The 24,333-nt window shown below is 42.4% G+C and overlaps 1 protein-coding gene across 4 annotated transcripts in view; it reads left to right on the top strand.

Moving 5' to 3' along the window:
* Positions 1–9,409: 9,409 nt before the first annotated feature.
* The window catches only part of ccny (cyclin Y), a 43,255-nt gene continuing 28,331 nt past the window's right edge, over positions 9,410–24,333 (top strand). For 2 of the 4 annotated variants that reach the window (XM_056433415.1, XM_056433413.1), the window contains exon 1: positions 9,410–10,150. In XM_056433415.1, the coding sequence (XP_056289390.1) occupies positions 9,997–10,150 (154 nt within the window). In that variant the 5' untranslated portion in view covers positions 9,410–9,996. The remainder of the gene's footprint in view (positions 10,151–24,333) is intronic. The other 2 variants (XM_056433414.1, XM_056433416.1) reach the window with 2 other exon arrangements.

Below are 24,333 nucleotides of genomic sequence, written 5' to 3'. Positions count from 1 at the left end.
TATGCGAGAGAAATGTCAACAACAAAATTAAAATAGGCAAACAATAGCATTTTAAAACCAAAAAAGGAGTTACAACTATCAGGGGGCATTATGATTGTGTCATATTAACTCGCAGGAATAGAAGAAAGCACAACAAACGGCTGCCTAACGTTCTTTGGAGTTAGCTAGATTCTAAACAACATAACTAACCTACTACGTTTGTAACGCTAGGTTACACGAACACACTGTCAAGCGTAGCGTTAACTGAAGCTTCGTGTTTGTTAAGATCAAGCTCACCAGGTTACTAGAAACAACAGGTACACGGTACTTTCATGTGAGTATCCCAGTATAAATGAGTGCATTAGCATATTTAGCTCTGGGAAATTTTGATAAGCAAGGCAACATTGGTCGAGATGAGGAATTTAAAGTGTAACTACCCAGCTAATTTAGACACTAGCGACAAATATCCGTTTCAAGTAGCTAGACCTAGCTAGATCATCCATAAATGTGCTTTTATTTTGTTATTATCTAACTGCAACATGTATATCGTTTGCCAATTATTATCAGTTGTACGTTTTTTTCAAACTTTCACCCAACCTAGAAATAAACCAGAGAAGATAACCTTCATCAGTTAGTTAGTTCTGACTCCTTAACTAGATTAATTGACTTAACCACCAGAGGGAGACATCCAAGGCCCACTTTTCTCAAACAGGAAATGACACTGTGTTAAAATCCCCACCACAAATCCCGTGTAACATTTTGTGTAATGGAGAAATTGCTATAATGTTGGGCAGCACTGGTGGCTGATTGTAAGCTGCCCTGCCCTATTCCTCCATGATTGCACGCAGACAAAGCACTGAGGAGAAAAAGTGAAGAGTCACACAAACTCTTGGGAACTGGTTGATGCATCATGCCTAAGTGATTGGTTTAATTTGAACGATCAAGCCATTATATTACCAGCAAGTGAAGAAAAGAAAAAATACGAACTTCTTAGAGAAACCGGGGAAGAGGAGTAAGAGGTGGCAAAGCAGCGAGTGGCAGCTCAGGGAGTAACTCTCATTTGGAGTGTCTCGCTGTACCCAACATAGTGTACACATTAGAAAACCCTAACCGTAACCCTCTCTGATCCCCAACAGAGTGAGTAGCAGCCCCAGTCAATGCCAGTCAGAATGAAGCAATTGAAGGTCAAGGAGAACCATCAGCCTGGAGCACCTGCTCACCAGGAGAACAGCCAGAGTAAGCATGCCTAAAAAAACATTTCTCTCCAGTTTGCCCTATTACAGCCTCTATGCACAGTTTTGACATTATTACTGTAGCTGTGACAACGTCCACCCTTTTAACAGTGCAACTACTACATAAATAAAAAATAGAACTGGTCGAAAAATTTTATGAAAACTTTATAGAAAATGACCTTTGTTTAAAATACAATAACTAAAAAACAAGTTTACAGATACACAGCCGCCACCAGACTCCTGGCTTGTAAAGTTGCTATAGCTGACGCGTCATTAAGCCGTTGTCAACGCTCACATCCAGCTGACAAAAAGCGGCAATACCATCGAGTCAGAGTTGTGTTTGCGTCCAAAACGTCAATCGTCAATCTGATATTCATCGTCCTTTTAGCTCTGTTTGGGTCTTTTCCCACTCCTGAGGTAAATACCCAGGCATTTAGTTTTCTAGGGGTTCAAACGCATTACCAGCCTTCATTTTATGAATTATTTCCTTGTGTGAATATTATACACTCATAAACTGTACACACTGGATACAAAGAGTAGATGCTTTACTGTTGCTACAATCAGAGATTGTGTCATTAAATTACCTGATCTCTAATTATACTTATTCAGCCTTTTTATTTTATTTTTACCATCCCAGATGAATTCTTTACAGGACCTCCTCTCATGTTGCCACCTGAGCAGATACTGAATCAGCCGTCTTTGGGTCTGACCAGAATGCCACTCCCACAGCTGCAATCTCACGCCAATAAAAGCTACGGGAGGAAGATGACCCCAGTGCCAGGTGACCCTTAAAAAAAACAATTTATGTGTGCATCATAGACGTGTCACATTAACAACACACAGTAGCAGCGTGGTGCTTTACCGGTTAGAGAGTGCAGGGTTTGAATGTTACTGTTGTTCCTCTGCTTGTGGTCTGCCCTCTCCCCTTCGGCCTGTGTCATTCCCAATGCGTTCTTCAACATGAGACAAGTCTCTTCAGAGGAAGGTGTCATCGCCCAGAACCGAGGCAATGGTCTCAGCGCTATATCATATGAAGGATAACTAAGGCCGTATAAATCAAATACTAACGCTAGGCCTAAGAGAAAAAGGTTATTCATGCGTTAACTTGGTAACCGTACCTTCTTTTTTTTTGCAACCCCTCCGTCAATATCAGAGGATACGACTATCCTGTCATGAAACTAAATTCAACTTCAAGAAAAAAAAATAAGGGGCACGGAAAGAGCCACATATTTGATGAGCAAGGCCAACGTTAACTACATCTGTTAGACACGCATATTCATTACATAATATGCTCGCTTTGCACTTTACCACCTCCAGCAACACAACCCCTGGTGGTGTTGCATGATAGGGATGCTCTTCATGTGTTTTATGAGCAGCAATGTGCATTATATCTATTTGAAACATGAGGTAGGGTGACATTTCACTAACTAGGTTTGTTCTTTCAAGGGTGGGACTTTCTTAAGGATCGTTGTTGCATGCTAGCAATGTACATGGAGTATCTTACGTCAGAAAGTACAAGATAAAACAATGAATACATTGAAAAGGTGAACCGGATGAGATATAACAGAGAAACTGTGACATGTTTTGTGAGTACACTGGCCCATAATGTTAAACAGGATCGGTTGGTAAAAAACCTGATGTATGAAGCTCTTTATTCATTTGATACATTAACTCAAGCACTTCCACTTCATGCAACTTTATATGCAAATCCACTCAAATTCAGAGGGGAAATATTGTAATGTTTACCCCTCTACACTTCCAGCTGCATGACAGAGATAGCTAATTACTTTACAAATTAAGATTTGTCATACGATGACATTATAAAGTTCAAGCTATTTTAAGTGTATACTGTAAAGCTCCAAAACAAATAAAATAGTAAAATGCTGCCTATTTCTACCACATATTTATGTAATAATACCATGATAGACAGTTGAAGCACGTTTACTCGTTATATATTTACAAACTTTGAATTGTCAATTCAGGACCCTTTTCTTGTAGTTCACAGTGTGGTATCGCTGCTTTTACTTAATTAAAGGAACACTACACGACCTGTAGGGCTATATACCAATCTAGGTTGTTACTGTGGGAATTTACCTGGTGTTAAATATAGATGTAGAGATGTCTGACATTGTTGTCAGCGGTTTCATGAAAGAACTGTGGTTGACAGAAAATAGTTCCACCATGAAACTGCTCCCAACAAGGCCTGTAGGTCATAACTTGTTGCTGTTCTTCAAATACATTTATTTTTGACATTTTGACCAACACAAGCCGAGTGTCATATATTTCCATTATTTTAGAGATATTGCAGACATCTCTCTGGCTGATAACTCGGCCACTCACACCAAAACACTCGAGATGAGAGGAAAAATATGTGTTTGATTTTGGGGGGTGAGCTGTACCTTTAAGTAAAATGATCTTCTCCATCACTGCTTCAGAATTCTTCTCCAATGGCTGAGAAATTGTCAAACAAAACATGGAGCGGCGTCATATTTCCTGACAAAAAAGTAGGTATTCTGTTTACCTCCGTAAAGCCCACAGAGGGAGCCAGCTCTTTCCTCGCTTTGGGGAGGGAATGAGTCATTTGAGAGATAATGAGTCTGGCTGTGACGGTGACTCCTCACACATGACATGGATGTATGAAAAACCTAGCTCAATTGGGAAGCACTTACATTTCCACGTTTCCACTGGAATTATAGCAACGAAAATACACAACATGTCGTCAAGTGTTTGATCTGGCTCACACCTTGTAGTTCTAGTTTCAGTGAGTAGATTCCAGAGCACCGACGCCTCTCAGGACTGTCAATCTTCAACCAGCAGTCCAGCTGGAGAGCATTCCTCCCCGAACACAAACAACAGAGCACCTGACTCACAGCGCTTTGTCGGGGGCCTGTGATGTCATGGTGATGTCAGTGACTAATTGTAAATTGCACACATAAACCGGCTGTGGCAACATTTCAGTCAGAGAGAAGACTCTGAAGGGGACGGGTTCCCTTGGAGAAGCCAGGGAGGAGACAGCATGGCTGTGGAGACAAAACCCAGGACGTTTGTCATCATCTCTTTCACTGACAGATGTGGAGAAGAAGAAAGAAAGAATGTTGTTGTCAAGTCCAGCTCCTGTTCACCGTTTCCAAAGGACGTGAAGACAACTCAAATTACTGACTTAATCTTTCTTTTATTTTTATTTTGTTCGTTGATTGCTCCTGCCAGTGAATTAGGTTGTAACCTTTAAGACAGAACATGAATTACATTTTAAATAACACATTTTAATTAAACATTTTATATTTTTCATTTTTACCAAACTCAAAATGAAATATTCTTTGAACACAAAATCAGCATTTTTAAACACCATGAAATTAAACAAATCATTTCACCATTGCCGTCTTTGGGTTGAACCGTGGAGTGACCTGAAGCGTCCTCTCTCTACTGCTTGTCTTTACAAAATGCATCAGAGCATCCCCACAGGTGCTCCTCATAAGCAACACTGATTGCTGCTGCTGCTCCTGCTGCTGCTGCACTCTGGGAAATGTAGTCTCACACAACTCGGCCCTCAGATTCAGCTCAACAGTTGTACAGTTGAAATACTCATTTAGGAATCTCTGAAAATATACTGAGTGATTTTGTCAATGTCCACATTCAGTTTGGCAAAATGTACAGTATATTCATATGGAAGTAAAATAAAAGTTATCTGGATGATTGCGATTGGCTTTTTAGATTTTGATATTACACATTTCCCAAATCAGGTTAAAGAGCTCAATAATTTCTTCTTAAAAATAACAAAAGAACATTGCAATATCTGTAGCAACAAGCTCACACCGATAAGAAACATTCTCACAGGGTTTGCTTGTCTCCTCAGTAATGCTACCCCCCCCACACACACACACACACACACACACACACACACACTCGTATCTCTGTGAAACATTTCGATACTCTGCCCACTCAGAGCACATAGCAGCAGTGGCTGACGTCACTGCTTTTCCTGGAACAAGCCCCCGGCAGCGACATGTAAATGCAAACCAGTGAAATGTGACGTAAACTGACGTCAGCCACTCGCCACGCTGCAATTGAATGCAGTTCCCTCTTGTTGTGACTCCCAACATATCACAGAATTAATCATCAACGCGCTCCTTGATATGAGGGGGCAGTGAGCTCTGCTGGAGCTGAGCAAACAATCAACAAAAGAGGTAGATGAGAGCGACACCCGTTTCGCCTTCTTCAGTGTCACACACTGATTTGATGGCATGGAAGAGGAGAGAATGAAATGTGGAATTCAATCTTGCAAAATCTCGAATTATAAGTATTCATTATTGTGACATTCTCGTCTGGTGTCAAAGAACTAGAGTCATATGTATGTGTGCGTTTTAGCTGTATCTGTCACTGAATTGAAAATAATTGACACACTGACTGACAGATCTCCTTAAATTCGTCCTTATGTTTACACGCCAGGTGTAACTGATCGAATGAAGAAAAAAAATTATGAAAAAAAGGTAGACTTGCAAGAGTATGAGCAGACCTACAGTGTCTTTTTCTGGTTGTTTACTGTGGCCAAAAAACTAAAGACAAGAAACGTACACACACACCCACCTCATCAACAATCACCACAGCGCTGTTCATAAGGAACATGCAAACAGCTGGTCCAAACCAACCCTGTTGACAGACGTGTTGTTTTGTGTCTCCCCAGGCAACTCGGGTAACTTGATTGCCTGCAAGCTGCATAACACCAGCTCCACCCTCCCCGAGGAGGCGGCGGAGGCCGCCGCTTACAGCTCGCTGGTATCAGTGGAAACCTACCTGAAGAAGGAGCGTCGTCTGCTGAAGAATAGGTAAAGGCTTCTCTCCATGTTTTGTTTTTCCAAACGTCTCAACATTTTCAGATATATGCTCATTAACATTTTTGAGAGTTCGATGAGAACTCTCATGTGGTCACGCTGAATATGAGGCACAGCCATGAGACAATTAGCAGTTTGCTTGGCAGAAATACTGGAAACCGAGGAGGGGGGGGGGGGGAATAGTTTTTTTTACAACAGAACACTGACAAGTCAACAAATTGTCACTCCCAACTTGTCAAATACCGCCGCTTGGTCGGCGCCCCTTGATTGACGCTCCAGGTAACTTAGTTTTGCTTGCAATTATTTATTCATTATGAACAACCTAACTTCTGTTTTCACGAGAAGTTAGGTTTAGGCAACGTAGGTATAGGTTTCTCCACCTTTGCTCCTCGACTCCCGTCCTCACCAGAATGTAATTACCGTTGTCTTAAACCTTCTGTGCCCCTTTTGTATCCCTTGCAATGTGAGCTCTCTCAGTTCCCTTGGTGTCCACTGATTCACGGTTGGCTCCCTGTTGGATCTGGGAGAAGAGCCAAGAAGCTTTATTATTTTTTTTATGATAACTGTTGCTGTTGCTTCCAGGGAAGCTGCTCGTGTGAGCCGGCAAAAGAAGAAGAATTACGTCGAAAGCCTTGAAAATCACGTGCACATACTCGAAAATCTCGTGGAAAGGCTCAAAAATCGGATTGGGAAGCTTGAACATTTAAACTCAACCTACTAAACATAATTTGGCCCAATTAAAATGATATATCATTTAAGTGTCTTTTTGAGGGGTTTCTTTGCTATGGAAATGCTCCCAGAAGCCAACGGTTCAAAGGAAATCGGGTCAACGTTTTTTATGCTATTCTCCTTCGGAACCTGTGACTCGAGCACACGCCCAGGAATTAACATCCATGGCATTTATCACATCTGCCCTTTTATTTAAGGTAAAGACCTAGCAGGATGTGTTGTGACATTCATATTTATTTGTGCAGATTTACCCTGTATTCTCTTTTTGAATATATAGTTAGTTTGTTTGTGCAACAATTTATAAAAGGACAAAAGTATTTATGTTAACATAAATAAGTGTATATTTGTTCAACTAACACCCATTTGTGGAATTAAATTAACTTACTGTTCATGTGGCTGAATTTAGAAGTTTGTTTCAGTTCTCCAGTCGTGCTTTATTTCCTCCATGTTGTCATGTCATCATCTGATCTATTCTGACAGACATTGTTTTTGTACACAATAAAGTTCTTGCCAGTCGCTCCGTGTATTTTTTCTTCTCCCACACAGTTAATATATAGATTTAGGAAACAGTAGCATATTCCCATTATGAGTGTTTATAAGCTGTGAGTGCCATGTGAGTGCCTCGTTCTCAGTGATGGCATTCTTTGATTTTGTAAATGAGGAACTAATTCATCTTTTGTTATTGGAATTATCTTTTACGTGGAACTCAACAATCAAAGATGTGCACATGGTTTGCTCACGGTGATCCCCGCTCTCTCACTCCCCCCCGCATGTGCAGTTTTGATGGGGTCACATCATGGAAACAAAACAACAAGGCAAGAATCAAAAGTCAAAGTCATCTTTATTGTCACTTCTTCCATTTGTGCAAACACACAAAAGATCGAAAGTAGACAGATTCTTAAAAGTGTTAAAGAATCCAAAACCCCTGAGAGTTGCGCTGCACCTGTGCCTGTTGTGAAACATTATTCCTGTCCTGTCAATAACAAAACACAGTCAATGTCCACCCTGCCAGAGACAAACATCACATCTTGGAATGCACCAGTAGGGAAAAAGGAAATTCTGTCCCGAGTGAATTGACTACACCCAACATTTAAATCTTACTGTATTAATGAGAGCAGGTGGTGCTGCTTTGTGTTCCAGACAGCAATTACACCATGCCATTGTCTCTGTGAAGTCACTGTATAATACATAGTTTGGTTAGCCTATGACATGCTAAATGCTTCAGTCTGTGATCATTGTTTATAGATTTTAAAAACAGCTTTAAAAGAGTCTTTTCTTTTCTTGACTGCATTGTTCTCTCATTTAATGCAATATAGGTGCAGTACCAGCAGGCTGCACTGCAGCACCACACGTGATCGTGTTAAACAAAAAGCCAATCAATAGCCATACATTCTTCAACGCTATCACGGTGTCCATATTGTCTTGCCTGTCATGGATATCATCTCAAAGGATTAGGCTGTTCCTCGGGACCTCACTCTGTTTACGATGACCTCCACTAATCTCGTTTAATCCTGCAGATAGGTTTGGTATGAGCAGCACACATTCACAGGCAACACAAAGCCCTGGTGGATATGTCCGTCATGAGTCAAGATCCTGTAATTAACTGGCACTCACAAATATGAGAAAGAAAGAAAAGACAGATGTCCATGTTTGGGTCCATGCCATGTCGTAACCCACTGAAATAAAGCACCAGCTCACCTGTTTTGCTCGGTAGACCATAGTTTACTGTTATTAAAAAACTAAATGTTAGAGACACACAGCTGACAATATTTCTAGATTTATTCAATCATCCTTGAAATCTGCATCATTGCACTTAATATATCTGTGTGTGCGTGCACCTGCGTGTGCGTGTGTGCGTGCGCGTGGGTGTGTGTGTGTGTGCGTACACATAGTAGGTCAATGTTTATGCTTACCTTTGTTCTATTTTGTTGTCCTTGTTTATGTGTCCATGTATGTGTATATATCCTGAGAGCAACGGAAACATGGCCAATACATCTGATTATTATTCTAATGATAGGTTACTGCCTGAAGATAAACAGTAGTGGAATGGAAGGAATAATTTACGGCCTTCAGAACCCACCTGAATCCATTTAAGAACATATTTTCGTCAATTAGAATTTATATTGATATATGTAATACCTAATTGTAGCCCTTTTTTTAAAGAGCCTGTCACAATTGTCCTTTTATTACATTGTAACGACCCACTTGAACCGGAACCGTTCCTCATAGCATTAATAATGTAGTTGTTTAAGGTGTGTTTACGTGCTACCGGATATTCCAGTGTAAAATTGCATACACGTCGCCGACTTGGTACAAAATAACAAACAGCAGGATTAGAGAGTGAGTAACTGTATAAAAAAGAATACTACTATTGTGTACGTTGCTCTTTGAAAATATAAACATGCAAATGACAAACAATGCCACAAAATCATAAAACACCTCGGACATCAAATGAGGCGGTTAGTTTCCCAGGTTTATCTTTCTTTTTGGTTTTTATGGTTTTCTCCCGGACTTCCGTGGATTAAAAACGACTGGGCTTAAGGTTTACTTCATGCATTTAAAAGTACGAAGCCATCTTTTAACACAAGTGTCGAAAATTCGACTTTATGGGGAGCACCTGAAAGCCACACAACAGCGGATGTAGCAGCAGCAGTCTACAGTACATCGGCAACAATGTAGTGCTGAGAGCTAAAATACCTCCCCCCCGACGAGCAAACACACCATGTCCTCACACTCATCCTGGTCGTCATGAAGAAATAGTGTTTTAATATGCGTTTGCGGAGATAACTGGACGCTCGGACGGAAATTACGAGGCGAGGGAGTCGACGGCTGTGAAATAGAGGCACTATCTGACCTCGCCTGGACGTTTGGACCGCCGGGGACGTCGGGCTACTCCTCCGATTTATTAGCCTACCGGGGCGTTTTATCAGCCTTTTAAATGTCCGAACTTCACCGGCTCAGCGCAGCCTGCTGTGGACACGGGGGAAGGGCGTGTAGCGCTAACGGATACCGGGGTTTGTAGTTTGCACCAGGTCTGGCTCTCCGCGTTACCGCCCCGTTTTCTCCCTCTGTCTCGGACTCTCTCTCTCTCTCTCTCTCTCTCTCTGGTTCGCTCTCTCTCTGTCTCTCTCGTAGTCGCGTTATCAGCAGGGCCAGGAGAAGGCTGAAGATACAGTCGAGGGGGGGTGGAAGGGGGCTTTGGACTATAACCAAAACCTGCTCACACCATGGGGAATACGACCTCTTGCTGCGTGTCCTCGAGCCCCAAACACCGGAGGAACAACCACTCCAGGCTCGAGCCCTACCGGCCGGAGCCGGAGCTGAGCCGGGAGGACACGGGCTGCAACCTCCAGCACATCAGCGACAGAGAAAATCTAGACGGTAAGATGGAGATGCAGCTACCCCCCAACCCCCCAATGTTTACTGTCGTGTCTGAATAACATGTACAAGAAGAAGTCAAATGACACATAGCCATTACGCTTAGGTATATTATTACTCTCGTTATCGTAGTCGTGTTGTAATATATCGCTGCGGTGATTCGCTCTTTTACAAGACGTATGCTGTTAACGACAGCTTGCAACATCTGTGCAAAGGACCCACCCACCCCCATTACGCCACTAACTAGCTACAACACGGCAGGCTTCCTTCTCTTGGGGCTTCCAGTTTGTTGTAACTCATGTCAGTGGTTTCCAAACCGGGATGCTAAAGTACACATACCTTTAGCTGGGGAAACGGTACTATTAGAGAGTAATTTCGTATTAGTTTCACTATGCCATCCTTATTACACATTGACTTAGATCGCTGCCAGCTTAGTGCTGCCTTGTTATTTGGTGTCCTGAGCGTGTGTGTGTGTGTGAGTGTGTGTGTGTGTGTGTGTGTGTGTGTGTGTGTGAGTGTGTGTGAGAGAGGTTGGCCCCGTGTGTTGAAGGGCGAGTGTGAATGTGTGCTCCAGTGAGAGGCGATGTGATCATGATGGGCAGTGTTCATAGCAGGGTGTCGGTTCACTTCCTACACGGAGCTCTGCATGGGAAATGACGCAGCCATCACATATCAGTGCTCATTACCGGGCCAGCAGTTGCACTCTACTGTACATTTTAGATCTGACGCCCGCAGGGCCCATCGGTGATGTTTGGGGGTTTTCCCTCAGCAAAACGAGGACTAGTTTTGATTTTGGCTTGTAAAACATGCACACAGTTGTTGGTAACTAAATATGCTTTGCTCTGTTATTTACCGGAATAAATCGGACAACAGCGCAAATATTTGTTCTAAAATGTGTCTAATTGTGTATTATTGACACACACAAACAAACTAGGCCAAATGCCACTTAGGATATACATGCTACAGAAAGATAATGTACATAGCGGGGAAGCAGCCGAGACATCCCTCTCAGTTAAGCTACTTCCTAACTAATTCCCAGTCCGTCCAATATATATAGATAATTCTCCCAGCATGGTCCGGGTCTACCCAGAGGGGTCCTCTTATTTGGATGTGCCTAGAAATAACTTCCCCAGGGAGGCTCTGGAGGCATCCTCATCCGATGTACGAATCACCCAGGCCTTCATCTTTCCATCCGAAGAAGCGGCAGCAGTTCTGCTCCGAGCTTGCTCACGGGGGGAAACCAGTCACAATGGAAACTCAAGTTGTGTTGCTCAAGCCCACAATCCTTTTCTTTCAATCATCCAGAGTGGGAACCATGCCTTCGATTAATCAGTTGGTCTATTAATCCTAAAAAGCATCCTCAGATGTCTTGTGTTGTCCGACCAAATGAACTAAACCTAAATATATTCAGTTTACAATGATACAAAACAAGGAAAAGTAGTACATCTTTACATGAGAAGCTTGAATCAGCACGTGTTAGTAGTTTTTAGAAATGATCAGCTGAAGAAGAAGAAACAATCAATCAACTAAATATATCAGCTCTAACTCTTTTTTGGACATTTTATAGAGAAAAATTAACTAACTGACAATAAATCAATGATGAATGACAATAGTTCTTCAAAGTGGTTTGAAGCAACTTGTGCCAGTGGGTGACGAGGCTCATCCAAATGTCAGGAGGTCGAAATGACCACGCTGAGAGTAAATGTGACAATGGGAGGAGGAGGCAGGGATTGTCCTGTTTAAGCTATTTACACAAGTCTTTAGGTAATGACCCCATGACCTTGTCACTGTATATCTAACGGCTTTTCCACAGCCGGAAGACGCTTGTTCAAGGGTTCAAGGTTTTTTTATTTGCCATTTGTGCATAGGCCAACAGTCCAGACAGAGGTAGAAACACACTATCATAAGACAAATACAAAAAACACACTATACATAAGGTATGTACACTATTAAATACAATTTTAAAAACAGGTTCTCAACTTAAAAAGGAGAGGGCAAATGTTCATAAAAAGGCTCGCCCTGAGTGCTGTTCCTAGCTTGTGAAAAGAAAAGAGTGGAAAGGGGAGAGTTATATGGGGATATTGGACATTTCAAGAGGTGGAGGAAGGTTATGTGGGGCTATTGCACAGATTAGAATATTGCAAATTTTTCACAGATAATAATTGTAATATTTCACATATTGCACATGATAAGCGAGCTAGGTGGTGTTGGGTTATTGTTTACACATTTTTCAATAGTTTTGTTTTGCCATCAGTCTGACTGTGGCAGGGAAGAAGCTGTTGGAGAAACGTGTTGTGTGGGTGATGATGCTGCCCCCGCCTCTGCTGTGTCTCAGGTTGTGTGTGCGGTGTTTGTGTCTGAGCGGAGAGGGAGCTGGCTGGAGTGAGCTTGTGCCCGTCCTCTGGAGGAATAACACTCTATAGCGAGTGAAGGCAATGGAAAATCACATACTGTGGAGGGCATATAATCTTGAGGACTTTGCGAAAGAGTAATTAATGGAAATGTTCAAGGAGAGTGTGATGCAGTGAGATTTGCTATCTGTCCTTTGAAAAAGTGAGAAAATAGTTGCCGAAGGTTTTTCTTCTCTTGTGTTGATCATTTCTCATAAGTTAGATTTGAAGTCAGATTTGTATGCGTGTGTGTGTGTGTGCCTGCGTGTGTGCGCGTGTTGAGCATGTGATCCAACAAAAAAATCCCCAAACAATAATTAGCCATGGCAACTGCTGACTGGTGACGCCACGGGCGCACACCCTTCCATCCTCACGAGTGCGAAAGGGTCTTTCCGGAGGACACGTCGACGAGCACATCTACTACCTGAGGGGTAGTTGAGTTTTATGGTTGCTATCAACGCAACGCTTAAGTCATTGATTCCTTTAGGGAGGAAACCACTTGTGCTGTTTGACTGGGGTCTTGTGGAATATGCCTACTATGAACTATTCATACACTCTGTCATATTCATTGAATGTATTTTAACTCTAAATCTGTCCTTCTGTACACATTACATCTATTGCATCTGTCCATCCTGGAGAGGGATCCTCCTCTGTTCTCTCCTGAAGGTTTCTTCCCTTTTTCCCCCCCTGAAGGGTTATTTGGGAGTTTTTCCTGGTCCGATGTGAGGTTTTGGGGCAGGGATGTCTATGTGTACAGATTGTAAAGCACTCCGAGACAAATTTGTAATTTGTGAAATTGGGCTATACAAATAAACTGAATTGAATTGAATTGTGAGGTCACCGAGATGCTCTCCAGACCAAATGCATTTTGATATGAAAAATGCTTAGGGAGTTAAATAAAGACGTGCTTTCTAAAGTCTATAAAAGGCTTTTTGGATATTGGGTGCTGGCAGCAGTGCTTTGGTAAAAAAGTGCCAAACCAAACCGTTGTAAACAATACAAAGCCAGCAATAGGTAGTGGCACTGTAATTTAATTAATTGTTTTCTGTAAATAGACAAATATGGGGGTGGGGGCAATCTTATCCAAATGTTATATATTCTAATCTCAGTTTCAGGGGAGCGATTTCCTTTTTACATTTTTATTAAAATGTTTGAAACAAGGGAAAGTGTCACGACCCGGAATTTGTGTCTTGTTTTGTGTCTTGTTTTGAAGTCCTTGTGTCGTCTGTCTCCCTGTGATTGTCTGCCCTGGCCCTGATTGTTTCCTTCTGTGTGATTGCTGGCCCCGCCCTCATTGTGTCCACCTGTGTCTCGTTCCCCGTTGTCCAATCACCTCCGCCTGCCTGTGTATGTAAACCCTGTTCGTCTCATTCCCAGTGTGGCTTCGTACCGTTTGGTCCGCGTTTTGTCGTCCTGTCTAGTTTGTGGAAATTAAATATTGGTTTTGCAGAAGTTATGTCGGCATTTGGGTCCTCTCTCGCCGCGACATCCGTGACACGTCATGACAGAAAGTGTGCAACAAACAGCCTCTTTCGCAGATAGATACAGATAACCGGAAGAATAACAGGAGCTCATTATGGGGGGGCAGGGGGATCAGAGAGGAAGAAGACAGATTGACATCGACATGTGCGCGTTAGGGCCCAACCTCACCAGGTTCAGCGTCTCTGCAGCGCTAAGAAGAGAGCGAGAGACACTCTTTGCAACTTCCAGACCCTCCACACACACGGACAGCGGGGCTAATTTTAGATTCGATTTGATCAGAGAATGTTGCAATGCCGGATTGCTGCACAGCCGCTCTTAGTAAAGGAAAACCGAGGCCACTTATGATGCCTCAGAAATAAGAGAGAGACTGGAAAGCGAGACGGAATATGAAACAGATGGATATCTCACCCTGCTTAGGTTTTACTTAACTTGGACATCTGTAAATGAGCGACGGCTCCGAACCAGTGTGTGTGTCAAAGTTAGTTATTTCTGGAGCACGCACATAGTGATGAGTCTTGCTTGCAGGCTAATTGAAATCTGCACATGGATTATTCATGGCCGGTTGGTGAGCCTGGGGAATCTTCTAAATATGACTTCCAGACGAGTTGACCTAGAATAACGAGGTATGATCCGATTCCATTTGGATTGTTTCTGAGGTGAAAAGCAATGTAAACTGGGGCAACTAACGATTGTTTTCCTTATCGATTATTCAGTTGATACATTTCTCAATTTACTGACTAACTTTACTCATTTTAGCGGGACATTATTAATATATGAAGCATTAAGCTGGCTAAGTAGAGCGGATGGTGGATACTTTGCCATTTTCCTCGTGCTAGTTCGAAATGTCTAAGCATTGAAGTGTTTGAAGAGCCAAATACAAATTTAGCAAAGTCTTTTTTGTATGTGAACTAAATCAAGACAGCCAGCTCTTTTCAGAATGCCCCTGACCACAGTTTGATGAGCGGCTGAAAACAGGGCAGCATATGTCACAGTTTGGTGTCACAGTCAAAGTCAACCATAAAGAAGGCAGAAATAACTGTTTGGGTTTCTTTTCAATTTGGTGTCACCAATGCTGGCAACATAACTTTCACTGTTGCCCTCTCTGTCGATACTGACAACAGCAAATTCATGCATACTCAATGAATACATCAATACACTCGGTCATACTCATTGAATGTGTTGTTACTTCTGTACACATGACATCTATTGCACCTGTCAATCCTGGAGAGGGATCCTCCTCTGTTGCTCTCCTGAAGGTTTCTTCCCTTTTTTCCCACGAAAGGGTTGTTTGGGAGTTTTTCCTGATCCGATGTGAGGTTCTGGGACAGGGATGTCTCTGTGTACAGATTGTAAAGCCCTCTGAGGCAAATTTGTAATTTGTGAGAATGGGCTATACAAAATAAACTTGGTTAACAGTTGGTTAAATCAATCCTTCGAAACGGTCTACAGATGCTAAGCCATGGGAAGTATGATTTGTATTAATCAATTCTATTTTTTCCTGACATTGCAATTTAAAATCTTATAGAATGTCTGTTATATTATTGCGTTGCAGCATGTCAGGATAGCAAAACCAACAACACGGGTGGGATGTTTTTCTTTTATTTATTTATTGGGAAATGGTCAAAACAAAAGTCTTAAAGTCTAACATGCCTTAAGCAACCCAGCAAAAGTATTTGGGGAAATAGAAGCCATTGTAAATGAGGGTGAGAGCACACATACCGCTTCAGGGAACGTTGGCATATTGACAAATCAGTGGTCAGAAAATTAATCTTCAAACAAAAAGGCCAGCCATTGGACAGAGGATTTGCTGCTCTTCTCTGTATGAAATAGTAAATTGAATAGTTGTAGGTTTGCTACTGTGAAACTAAAGTAGTCCATATATGTCACCTTGGGCTCAAGGAAATTGTCAGCAAAAATAATAATTGTTTTTTTTGGTAAACATTTTCTCAAAAAGACTTATGGTTAATCAAGAATATAATAGGCAGATGTTTCAACAATGGATCTAATTGTTTTTGGCATGCCTACATGGAGCAGTCAGGGTCAGGTAGGACCTTTCCTCTTGGATAGTTGGTGATAGGATTATGAATGTCAGAATAGGAACTATTTAAAGATTCAGAGCCTTGGTGAGGGCAGGCAGGTGTCAAATGTGTCGAAGTACCTTCTATTCACTCGGTAATGATGTGATCGTGGCATTTTAGTCATTGATTTGTTGTTAATTTGATTATTTTCAAACACGCTGGCTGATTTTTATTGGTAAAAGTCTTTCTACGAACACGTAGACACTGACTTCTTTTCAAAGCTGCAACTGACGATTACTCTCAATATGGATAATCTGACAAGTATTCTCTGGATTCATGGTTTGGTCACGAGGATGGATCATTTCTGTGGCGCTACGTCATCAATAGCAATTCATCTCTACCCCAGAACACAAATGGCAAGCCTCACTTCACAACCAGCAGGCCTATTTTAAAACTCTTTTCCTTTGTAGCTGCATTAAATAAAAAGTAGCACAAGTGGTGGTGAAATTCTGAATCATGTCGGCCTAAGCTTCATCAAATTATTGCCGGATAAAACCCATTTCATCCCTTTGGACTGCTTCTTGTATCCTTTCTCACGGAAAAAAAGGGCAAATTCTTTCCGAGATGAGCAACACATCGTTTCCATTCCAAAAACAAATGAATGGATGTACAGACTGGTAATGAAAACCCAATTGCCTGTGACAATCTCATTCTGGTGTCTGGTTGGGCCGGACTCTGCCTACGAGCGGGGAAGATGCATCGGCTGCCCGCAAATTACCTGCTCACGCGTTCCCTCGCCGCCGTCTCCTGAGAAATGGACATAACGTTGGTCTTCTGCCTGTTCTGGTGGCGAGAGCGGAGAACAGCCTCTGGTCCACTGATCAGGAATACCCATTAAAAGAAGAAAGACATCCATTCATTTTCAATGCCATTAAGTCGTAACACCTATCCAACCTCTTAAACACTGTCTGGGGTTAGATCACGGGGTTGGGAGCATACGTAGAGCGGTTAAAGTGGGATGTAGTTGATACTGGAGTTAGTTATTCACAGTTGAGCTCAAATGTGGACAGTCTATATTTACAGAATAATGCTACCATTGTGTGATACGCTTTTCTTTTTCTCGCTGTTGTTGGTTTCGCATTGCGCTTATTTCTCAGACTAGGACAAAGAACAATCAAAGCAGGATTTTACAAAGGCACAACATGAAAAGGTTTTTTTGTCCCGACAAATTGATATGGTAGATTATCTGTGCTTCATTTGCGGCAGTATTAGTAAAGGCAAAAAAAGAAAACCTCAGGCTCTAAAGAAAAGTCATCCCTCGACAATAGAAAGAACAGATATGGCTGCATGTGGAATGTCAACAGAGAGAAGGGCGTCAGAAGACCTGTCCACACAGAGCCATTAATCAGTGTGTTGGAAGGCCAAACGGGTGCTTTCCTGAGACTAAAGGGGGCTTGGCAAAATGGTTCCACCTCTGCTTTTTCTTTGGTTCTGTGCTTTCAAAATGTTAAGCTCTGGTTTTTCCAGACAGCTGCATAGTAAACCGTGGTAATGGCCTCTGAGATCCGAGTCTCCATCCTAATTGTTTGGGGCGCGTTCCAAGAGTGTTCGCCTCTTGTAAGGTGGAAGAACAGAAATGTGTGGATTTTTTAAGTGTCTTTATTACATTCCCATCAGTGCTCAGAAATCAGCTTGCATAATGCAATCCGTGTGTTTGCTTTGGCAGAGTGGTGCTCAGTGGAGGCTGGCCCATAGAGGGCCACGGGGCCTGGCCCCACCCACCTGTAGCCACAAAAAAGAGAAAACAAGATTATAATTTAATTACATTTTTATTTATAAATTATACAAATTGTCATTTTTTGTGTTTGAGATATGGAATATACCCAGTAATATTTCTTTAATTAGGATATATGCTTTTCCTCCAGGTCCTCTCCGCCTGTCTGGTTGTAACAGCTGAGCTGGGGCAGAATCGTTTGTGCCCACAGGTCTTAGAATCAGTTTAGCCAATTATTTATTAAATATATAAATGAGTGACATACAATTTAGCCAATAGGTTCAGCTTGGGGCTAAAGTCATCTTGCCCAAAAGAATTTGGGAATCTTGTTAGGGAAGCCGCCATTTTATTCACATGACCATGGCGAGCGCAAGCTTGAGCACTGATCTTCCAAGAAGACCCGGCCCTAACTCGTTAAAATCCCTCCGCCAAGACCCGTTTTTAGAGAAGAACTTTGGCTTTTTGAATTGTATCAGTAAAATGTCCTTTATTATATAAATGTCTTGAATTAAATGTTAGATATTTAACTGCAAAGTAGTAATGCGTATTTGAAACCTTTGCTGCATTGAATCACTGAATTGTTTGCTGAAATTGATTGGATGGCCCCACCCAAAAAAAACATCCACCAGCCGCCACTGGTGGTGCTTTCAACTCCCTCTACCACTGGGTTTGACCTCACTGAACTCTTCACAATAGGATTCAAGATCTACATGTAACACCTCACACTCTGTTCTGACCAAGTGACACACAGAGTGTTTCTGACCAAAAGCTGACCTGTTTGTGCCTGAACCAGACAATTAGTTTTTTACATGCCTCATTATCCAATCTAAAAAGCCAAAACGGAGCATACGTTGTAGTGGGTTTAGCATTATAAGACCAGTGGTATACTGGTGGGATCACAATGATGCTGAAGTTTAAACTATTAATTAATCGTATGACTTTCTCTTTATCTGACTAAACACACTTATTTACTGTTGATAATGATCCATTTATTGAAAAAAGCAGTGGGCAGTGTATAGTAATGTCTAATTTCATAATATATTGCTAGTCTCCAAATTAATTCTGGATGAAATGAGTCGTTTAACCCTCACTTTGAGAAAAAGCAACTTCTTTGCTGCTGTTGTTCCAGACCCACAGTGCCGTGCTGCACAGAGCCACGCATCCATTCTCATGACATTACATCAGCCCTTCAACAGCTGCTGTTGGACTTGTTGAATACACTGCAGTGTGTGGATGAAACGGCATGCATAATGTTCCCTCGAAAAATGACCGAAGGCTCTTTGCTTTGCCAGTAAATTGCAATTCATGGGATAAATGGATGCGTGGGGAAGCCCCCCCCCCCCCCCCCCTGCAAAGCAACTTCGTAGGCCTGCAGCCCTTTTATTTCATCAGTGTTTCCCCTACCATTCTAACAGGGTGGCGCCCCGCCCCCCTGAAATCTCCGCCCGCCACCCTGTAATTTTCTCTACAGCAGCAGCAGTAATGTCAGGTCCTTTTCTGAAAGACGCCTTTGTTCTTTTATTAAACTAAACGTCTGTTATTGATCGTCTCTCTACACCAGCATGTCATTTCTGTCTCTTCGTGTCGCGTTAACACTTCTCGGCTCTCCGTCTCGCGCGTCGCAGAGCTCCGATGCCGAGGTGAGCACACTCCCACTAGCACCCCCCCCGTCCCCCGTCCCCCGTCGACTCCGCTCGCCGTGGGTCCCTTTCCTATCTCAGTGGGGGCATTGTGAAGGAGTTAAGCTTAGGGCACCAACATGGCTAGCAGCGGCACTAGTCCCCGCCCCCCTGAAGCTGTAAACCTAGGGGAAACACTGTTCATAATATAATTTGTAGTACTATGGACATATAACTGAAAATGTATGTTTTGCTATCATTACACAGGAAAAACAGGTCGACACCCCAACATCAGCATGAGCAGTTTTCTTCTGTCTGATAGCTCCAACGAATAATGGCAAGAATTGCTTTTCAAATGGCAAACCTTCCGTATTCATGCCAGCTTTGAAAGCACATGTGAGCTTTCCTGTGACATGATGCTCTCTCCTATTGAAAACAACTCATGTTCGAATAGATCAAGTCTGATATAGCGGGGGAAGTAGTGCAGTGGCTTGCTGCAGTGTTATTACGGGAAAGGGACTTTCTTTTTAAGTCATTAAACCAGAGAGAGGTCGATAGTTGCAAAATATAGAATTGTCCGAGTATTCCAGTAAGAACACATCTAGGAGCCTATCCTAGAACACTTAATGTGAATGCTGACAGTCAGCTAAACAACTCTCAAAATCCATTGTTATTCAGCTGTGTTTGTGTTGATTTATTCATGGCTGCTCATGCCTGTGTGGGGGCTTGTGTGTATTTGTGTGTGTATTTGTGTGTGTATATGCCAACATTTGCCTGCATGCATGTGTTGTGTGGAAATGTCAACATAGACGAAGTATGACAGAGCTTAGCACAGAAGCCCTTCCTATCATACTCGGGGAGAGACAGTCACAGAAAGACTAACCTTCTGGGCAAAAAACACACTGGATGGGGACTATTTAACTATTACATGTCTGTTATATTAAAATGTGCATATTTCTTTACCTTCACATTTCCTCTTACCCCAGGAATGGAGTTTAAATACACTACCGTTCAAAAGTTTGGGATCACTTAGAAATGTTCTTATTTTTCAAAGAAGATAACATTAAATCAATCAGAAATACACTCTATACATTGTTAATGTGGTAAATGACTATTCTAGGTGGAAACGTCTGGTTTCTAATGAAATATCTCCATAGGTGTATAGAGGCCCATTTCCATCAACTATCACTCCAGTGTTCTAATGGTACATTGTGTTTGCTAATCGCCTTAGAAGACTAATGGATGATTAGAAAACCCTTGAAAACCCTTGTGCAATTATGTTAGCACAGCTGAAAACTGTTTTGCTGATGAGAGAAGCTATACAACTGGCCTTCCTTTGAGCTAGTTGATTATCTGGAGCATCACATTTGTGGGTTCGGTAAGACTCTCAAAATGGCCAGAAAAAAAGAACTTTCATGTGAAACTCGCCAGTCTATTCTTGTTCTTAGAAATGAAGGCCATTCCATGCAGAAATTGCAAAGAAACTGAAAATTTCCTACAGCGGTGTGTACTACTCCTTCAGAGAACAGCACAAACGGGCTCTAACCAGAGCAGAAAGAGAAGTGGGAGGCCCGTGCACAACTCAGCAAGAAGACAAGTACATTAGAGTCTCTAGTTTGAGAAATAGACGCCTCACAGGTCCTCAACTGGCAGCTTCTTTAAATGGTACCCAAAACGCCAGTGTCAACGTCGACAGTGAAGAGGCGACTCCGGGATGCTGGCCTTCTAGGCAGAGTGGCAAAGAAAAGCCATATCTGAGACTGGCCAAAAAAGAAAAGATTGGTATGGTCAAAAGAACACAGGCATTGGAAAGAGGAAGATTGGAAAAGGTGTTATGGACAGATGAATCCAAGTTTGAGGTGTTTGGATCACACAGAAGAACATTTGTGAGACGCAGAACAGGTGAAAAGATGCTGGAAGAGTGCCTGACACCATCTGTCAAGCATGGTGGAGGTAATGTGATGGTCTGGGGCTGCTTTGGTGCTGGTAAAGTGGGAGATTTGTACCAGGTAAAGGGATTTTAAATAAGGAAGGCTATCACTCCATTTTGCAACGCCATGCCATACCCTGTGGGCAGCGCTTGATTGGAGCCAATTTCCTCCTCCAACAGGACAATGACCCAACGCACACCTCCACATTGTGCAAGAACTATTTAGGGAAGAAGCAGGCAGCTGGTCTGCTGTCTGTAATGGAGTGGCCAGCACAGTCACCAGATCTCAACCCCATTAAGCTGTTGTGGGAGCAGCTTGACCGTATGGTCCGCAAGAAGTGCCCATCAAGCCAATCCAACTTGTGGCAGGTGCTTCAGGAAGCGTGGGGTGACATTTAAACAGATTACCTCAACAAATTAACAGCTAGAATGCCAAAGGTCTGCAATGCTGTAATTGCTGCAAAAGGAGCATTCTTTGACGAAAGCAAAGTTTGAAGAAAAAAATTAATACTTCAAATACAAATCATTATTTCTAACCTTGTCAATGTCTTGACTATATTTTCTATACATTTTGCAACTCATTTGATAAATAAGTGTGAGTTTTCATGGAAAACACGAAATTGTCTGGGTGATCCCAAACTTTTGAACGGTAGTGTACATGATAACACTCTCCAGTCTCCACAACACTTGACTGCCATGTAAATGGCTACTGCATATGTTATTCTAAATGCCAAAGTAAAAGAAGAAGTGATTAGGAAGCGTCGGTCCCTGGTGGATGGGTATCTGGCTCTATGGAGGTTCTAGAATATAATGACTGCTTTTGCTGGCAGCCATTCGCCGCAAGCGTTCTTTGATTTAATGCAGCATTTGATTGGCTACTTCCCACTACGGCTGCAGCTAAACACAGCTGAATACCTGAACACACACAACCATTTCTTCAGTCATGCTCTATATCATGATGTATTATCGTCTGTTGGTTTTCCACGAAAAAGGATGCTCACTAAATAAAAGAGGTGTGTCCCATCTGTGACGAAATAAGAACATTGAGGAGTTTTAAACATTTCTTTATGATTACCGAGATGGCAAGTATTTTAGCCAGGATAATTGTGGCGGAATATTTTCAAATTGTCGTAAAACTACATCCTACATTCCTCGACATATCTGAGGAATGCTTGCTTGTTTTCTTCTTCTCCTCCTGTCCCTGACCTCAGAGGGAGGGAGACAGAGACAGAGACAAAGAAAGCAGGCCCTTTTCCTTTGATGGGCCCGCCTCCACCATCTGAATCGTTTCATGCCTGCGTTGCCTAGTTACAGCGAGCAGAGGATGCAGGGATGGGAGGGGAGTGAGAGAGCAATGGTGGGTTTCTGACTCACCTGGGTGCAGAGTAAATGAGTCCTCTCCCTGCCCCGTGGACTCTCCAACCCCTAATTGGTGTGTGTGTGTGTGTTATGAAACAATTAGAGCTGTAACATTAACTCAGTTAACGGATTTGGCGATCGACAGACAATTAAATGCCAACTATTTTGATAGTTTCTAAGCCTAAATGATGAACATTTGTTGTGTCCAGCTGCTCGGACATGAGGACATGATCCTCGTCTTTGTCAAACATGACGGCAAACCCAATATCTTTGGATTTGGTACTGTTGGTCAGACAAAACAGGATATCGGAAGATGTCACTTTTCTTTAAAGGTGAAAGGATTAATCAACGAAAGAATCGTCAGATTAATGGAATAAGCGATCTATGGATGTCGCCCTGATCCGAGTTCTCACCAGATGAACAACAGATGCAAGCGAAAAGTCAGATTTCATCAGAGCGACGCAGACGTGTGACTCGCACCTTCATGATCATGCACCTTTGTTAAAGGGGGGGTAATGTTCCAGGGAAAGCACTTGTTCATTAAACGGTGTTTCTGTCACCAAGTTCTCCGTCTGTGGCTCCGTTTCCATTTGTGTCTTCGCCCGCCGCGCTCGTCTCAAGTCACGCGAACACGCCGTGTCTATTCCTGCATTTCTGCTGAAGAAATGTTCTTCTTCTTCTTCTTCTATTCTGGGCAAAAGTAAAGGCGTACATGACCAGCGAGTGGAGGCCGATTGAGAGGAGAGAAATCGTCAGAGTCCACGTTTTAAGTTACTTATCGAGCGCCAGCGGGGCAGATGGGAGCGTCACGGCGGATGCTGCCGTGCCATTATGTTGACCGAGACCATTAGACTTAAGTGCCTGGAAAACCAATATACGAGCTACTACTGGCCTCATTTTATGAAATGTCGATAACAATTTGTGAACGTCGTCAATAATATCCTTGCAACGTCATTCTCCGCTGTCTTCTTTAGCCCCGCCCCCCTCCTTCGACATGGCGTTCCGGCATGTATTGAGAGAGGTTTCAACTAAAAAACAAATCTTTGTATCTTGTTGTAAATGCTCTGTTTACAGAATTTCACTATGTTTTTTTATGTATTCTTTCTTTGGGAAAGCCCGTCCTCCTCCATACTCCTCTTCCCTGTTTCACTCTCCCGTCACCTAATTACAGCCGTCCGTCACATGTAAGAGTAATCAGAAGCGGTGCTCCACATCAGTATACATAGCCAGGTGCGCTGCCAGGGAAAGTCGCCGTGACAAGTCCCTGTGATGGATTGTTGGACTTTTGTGTTGGTCGGATGCTTTAATGTGGTGCTCTTGACAAAGAGAAGTAAGGGCCGTACTTTATTGTATCTCCTTACAAGGTCCTGTGAGTCTGGGAAGTCCCTCGCTGTCAGAGTAGGCAGATGGGGGGAGTGGCATGTGTCTACATAGTACTTTGACCTTAAATGGAAATACAGTCAATGTAAGCTTATATATATATATATTGTTTGGTTGTAATAGTTTATTTTGATGTTGCACATGTACAGAGAGGTCTTGTGCTTTAAATTAATACATCTAGAAAGATATTGTAATAGGAAATATTAGGAAGAATATTGATATTGTTGTTAATGT

Source organism: Pseudoliparis swirei, chromosome 16 (genome assembly GCF_029220125.1).
Source record: "Pseudoliparis swirei isolate HS2019 ecotype Mariana Trench chromosome 16, NWPU_hadal_v1, whole genome shotgun sequence".
NCBI lineage: Eukaryota > Metazoa > Chordata > Actinopteri > Perciformes > Liparidae > Pseudoliparis > Pseudoliparis swirei.
This window is presented reverse-complemented; position numbering and strand designations above follow the sequence as displayed.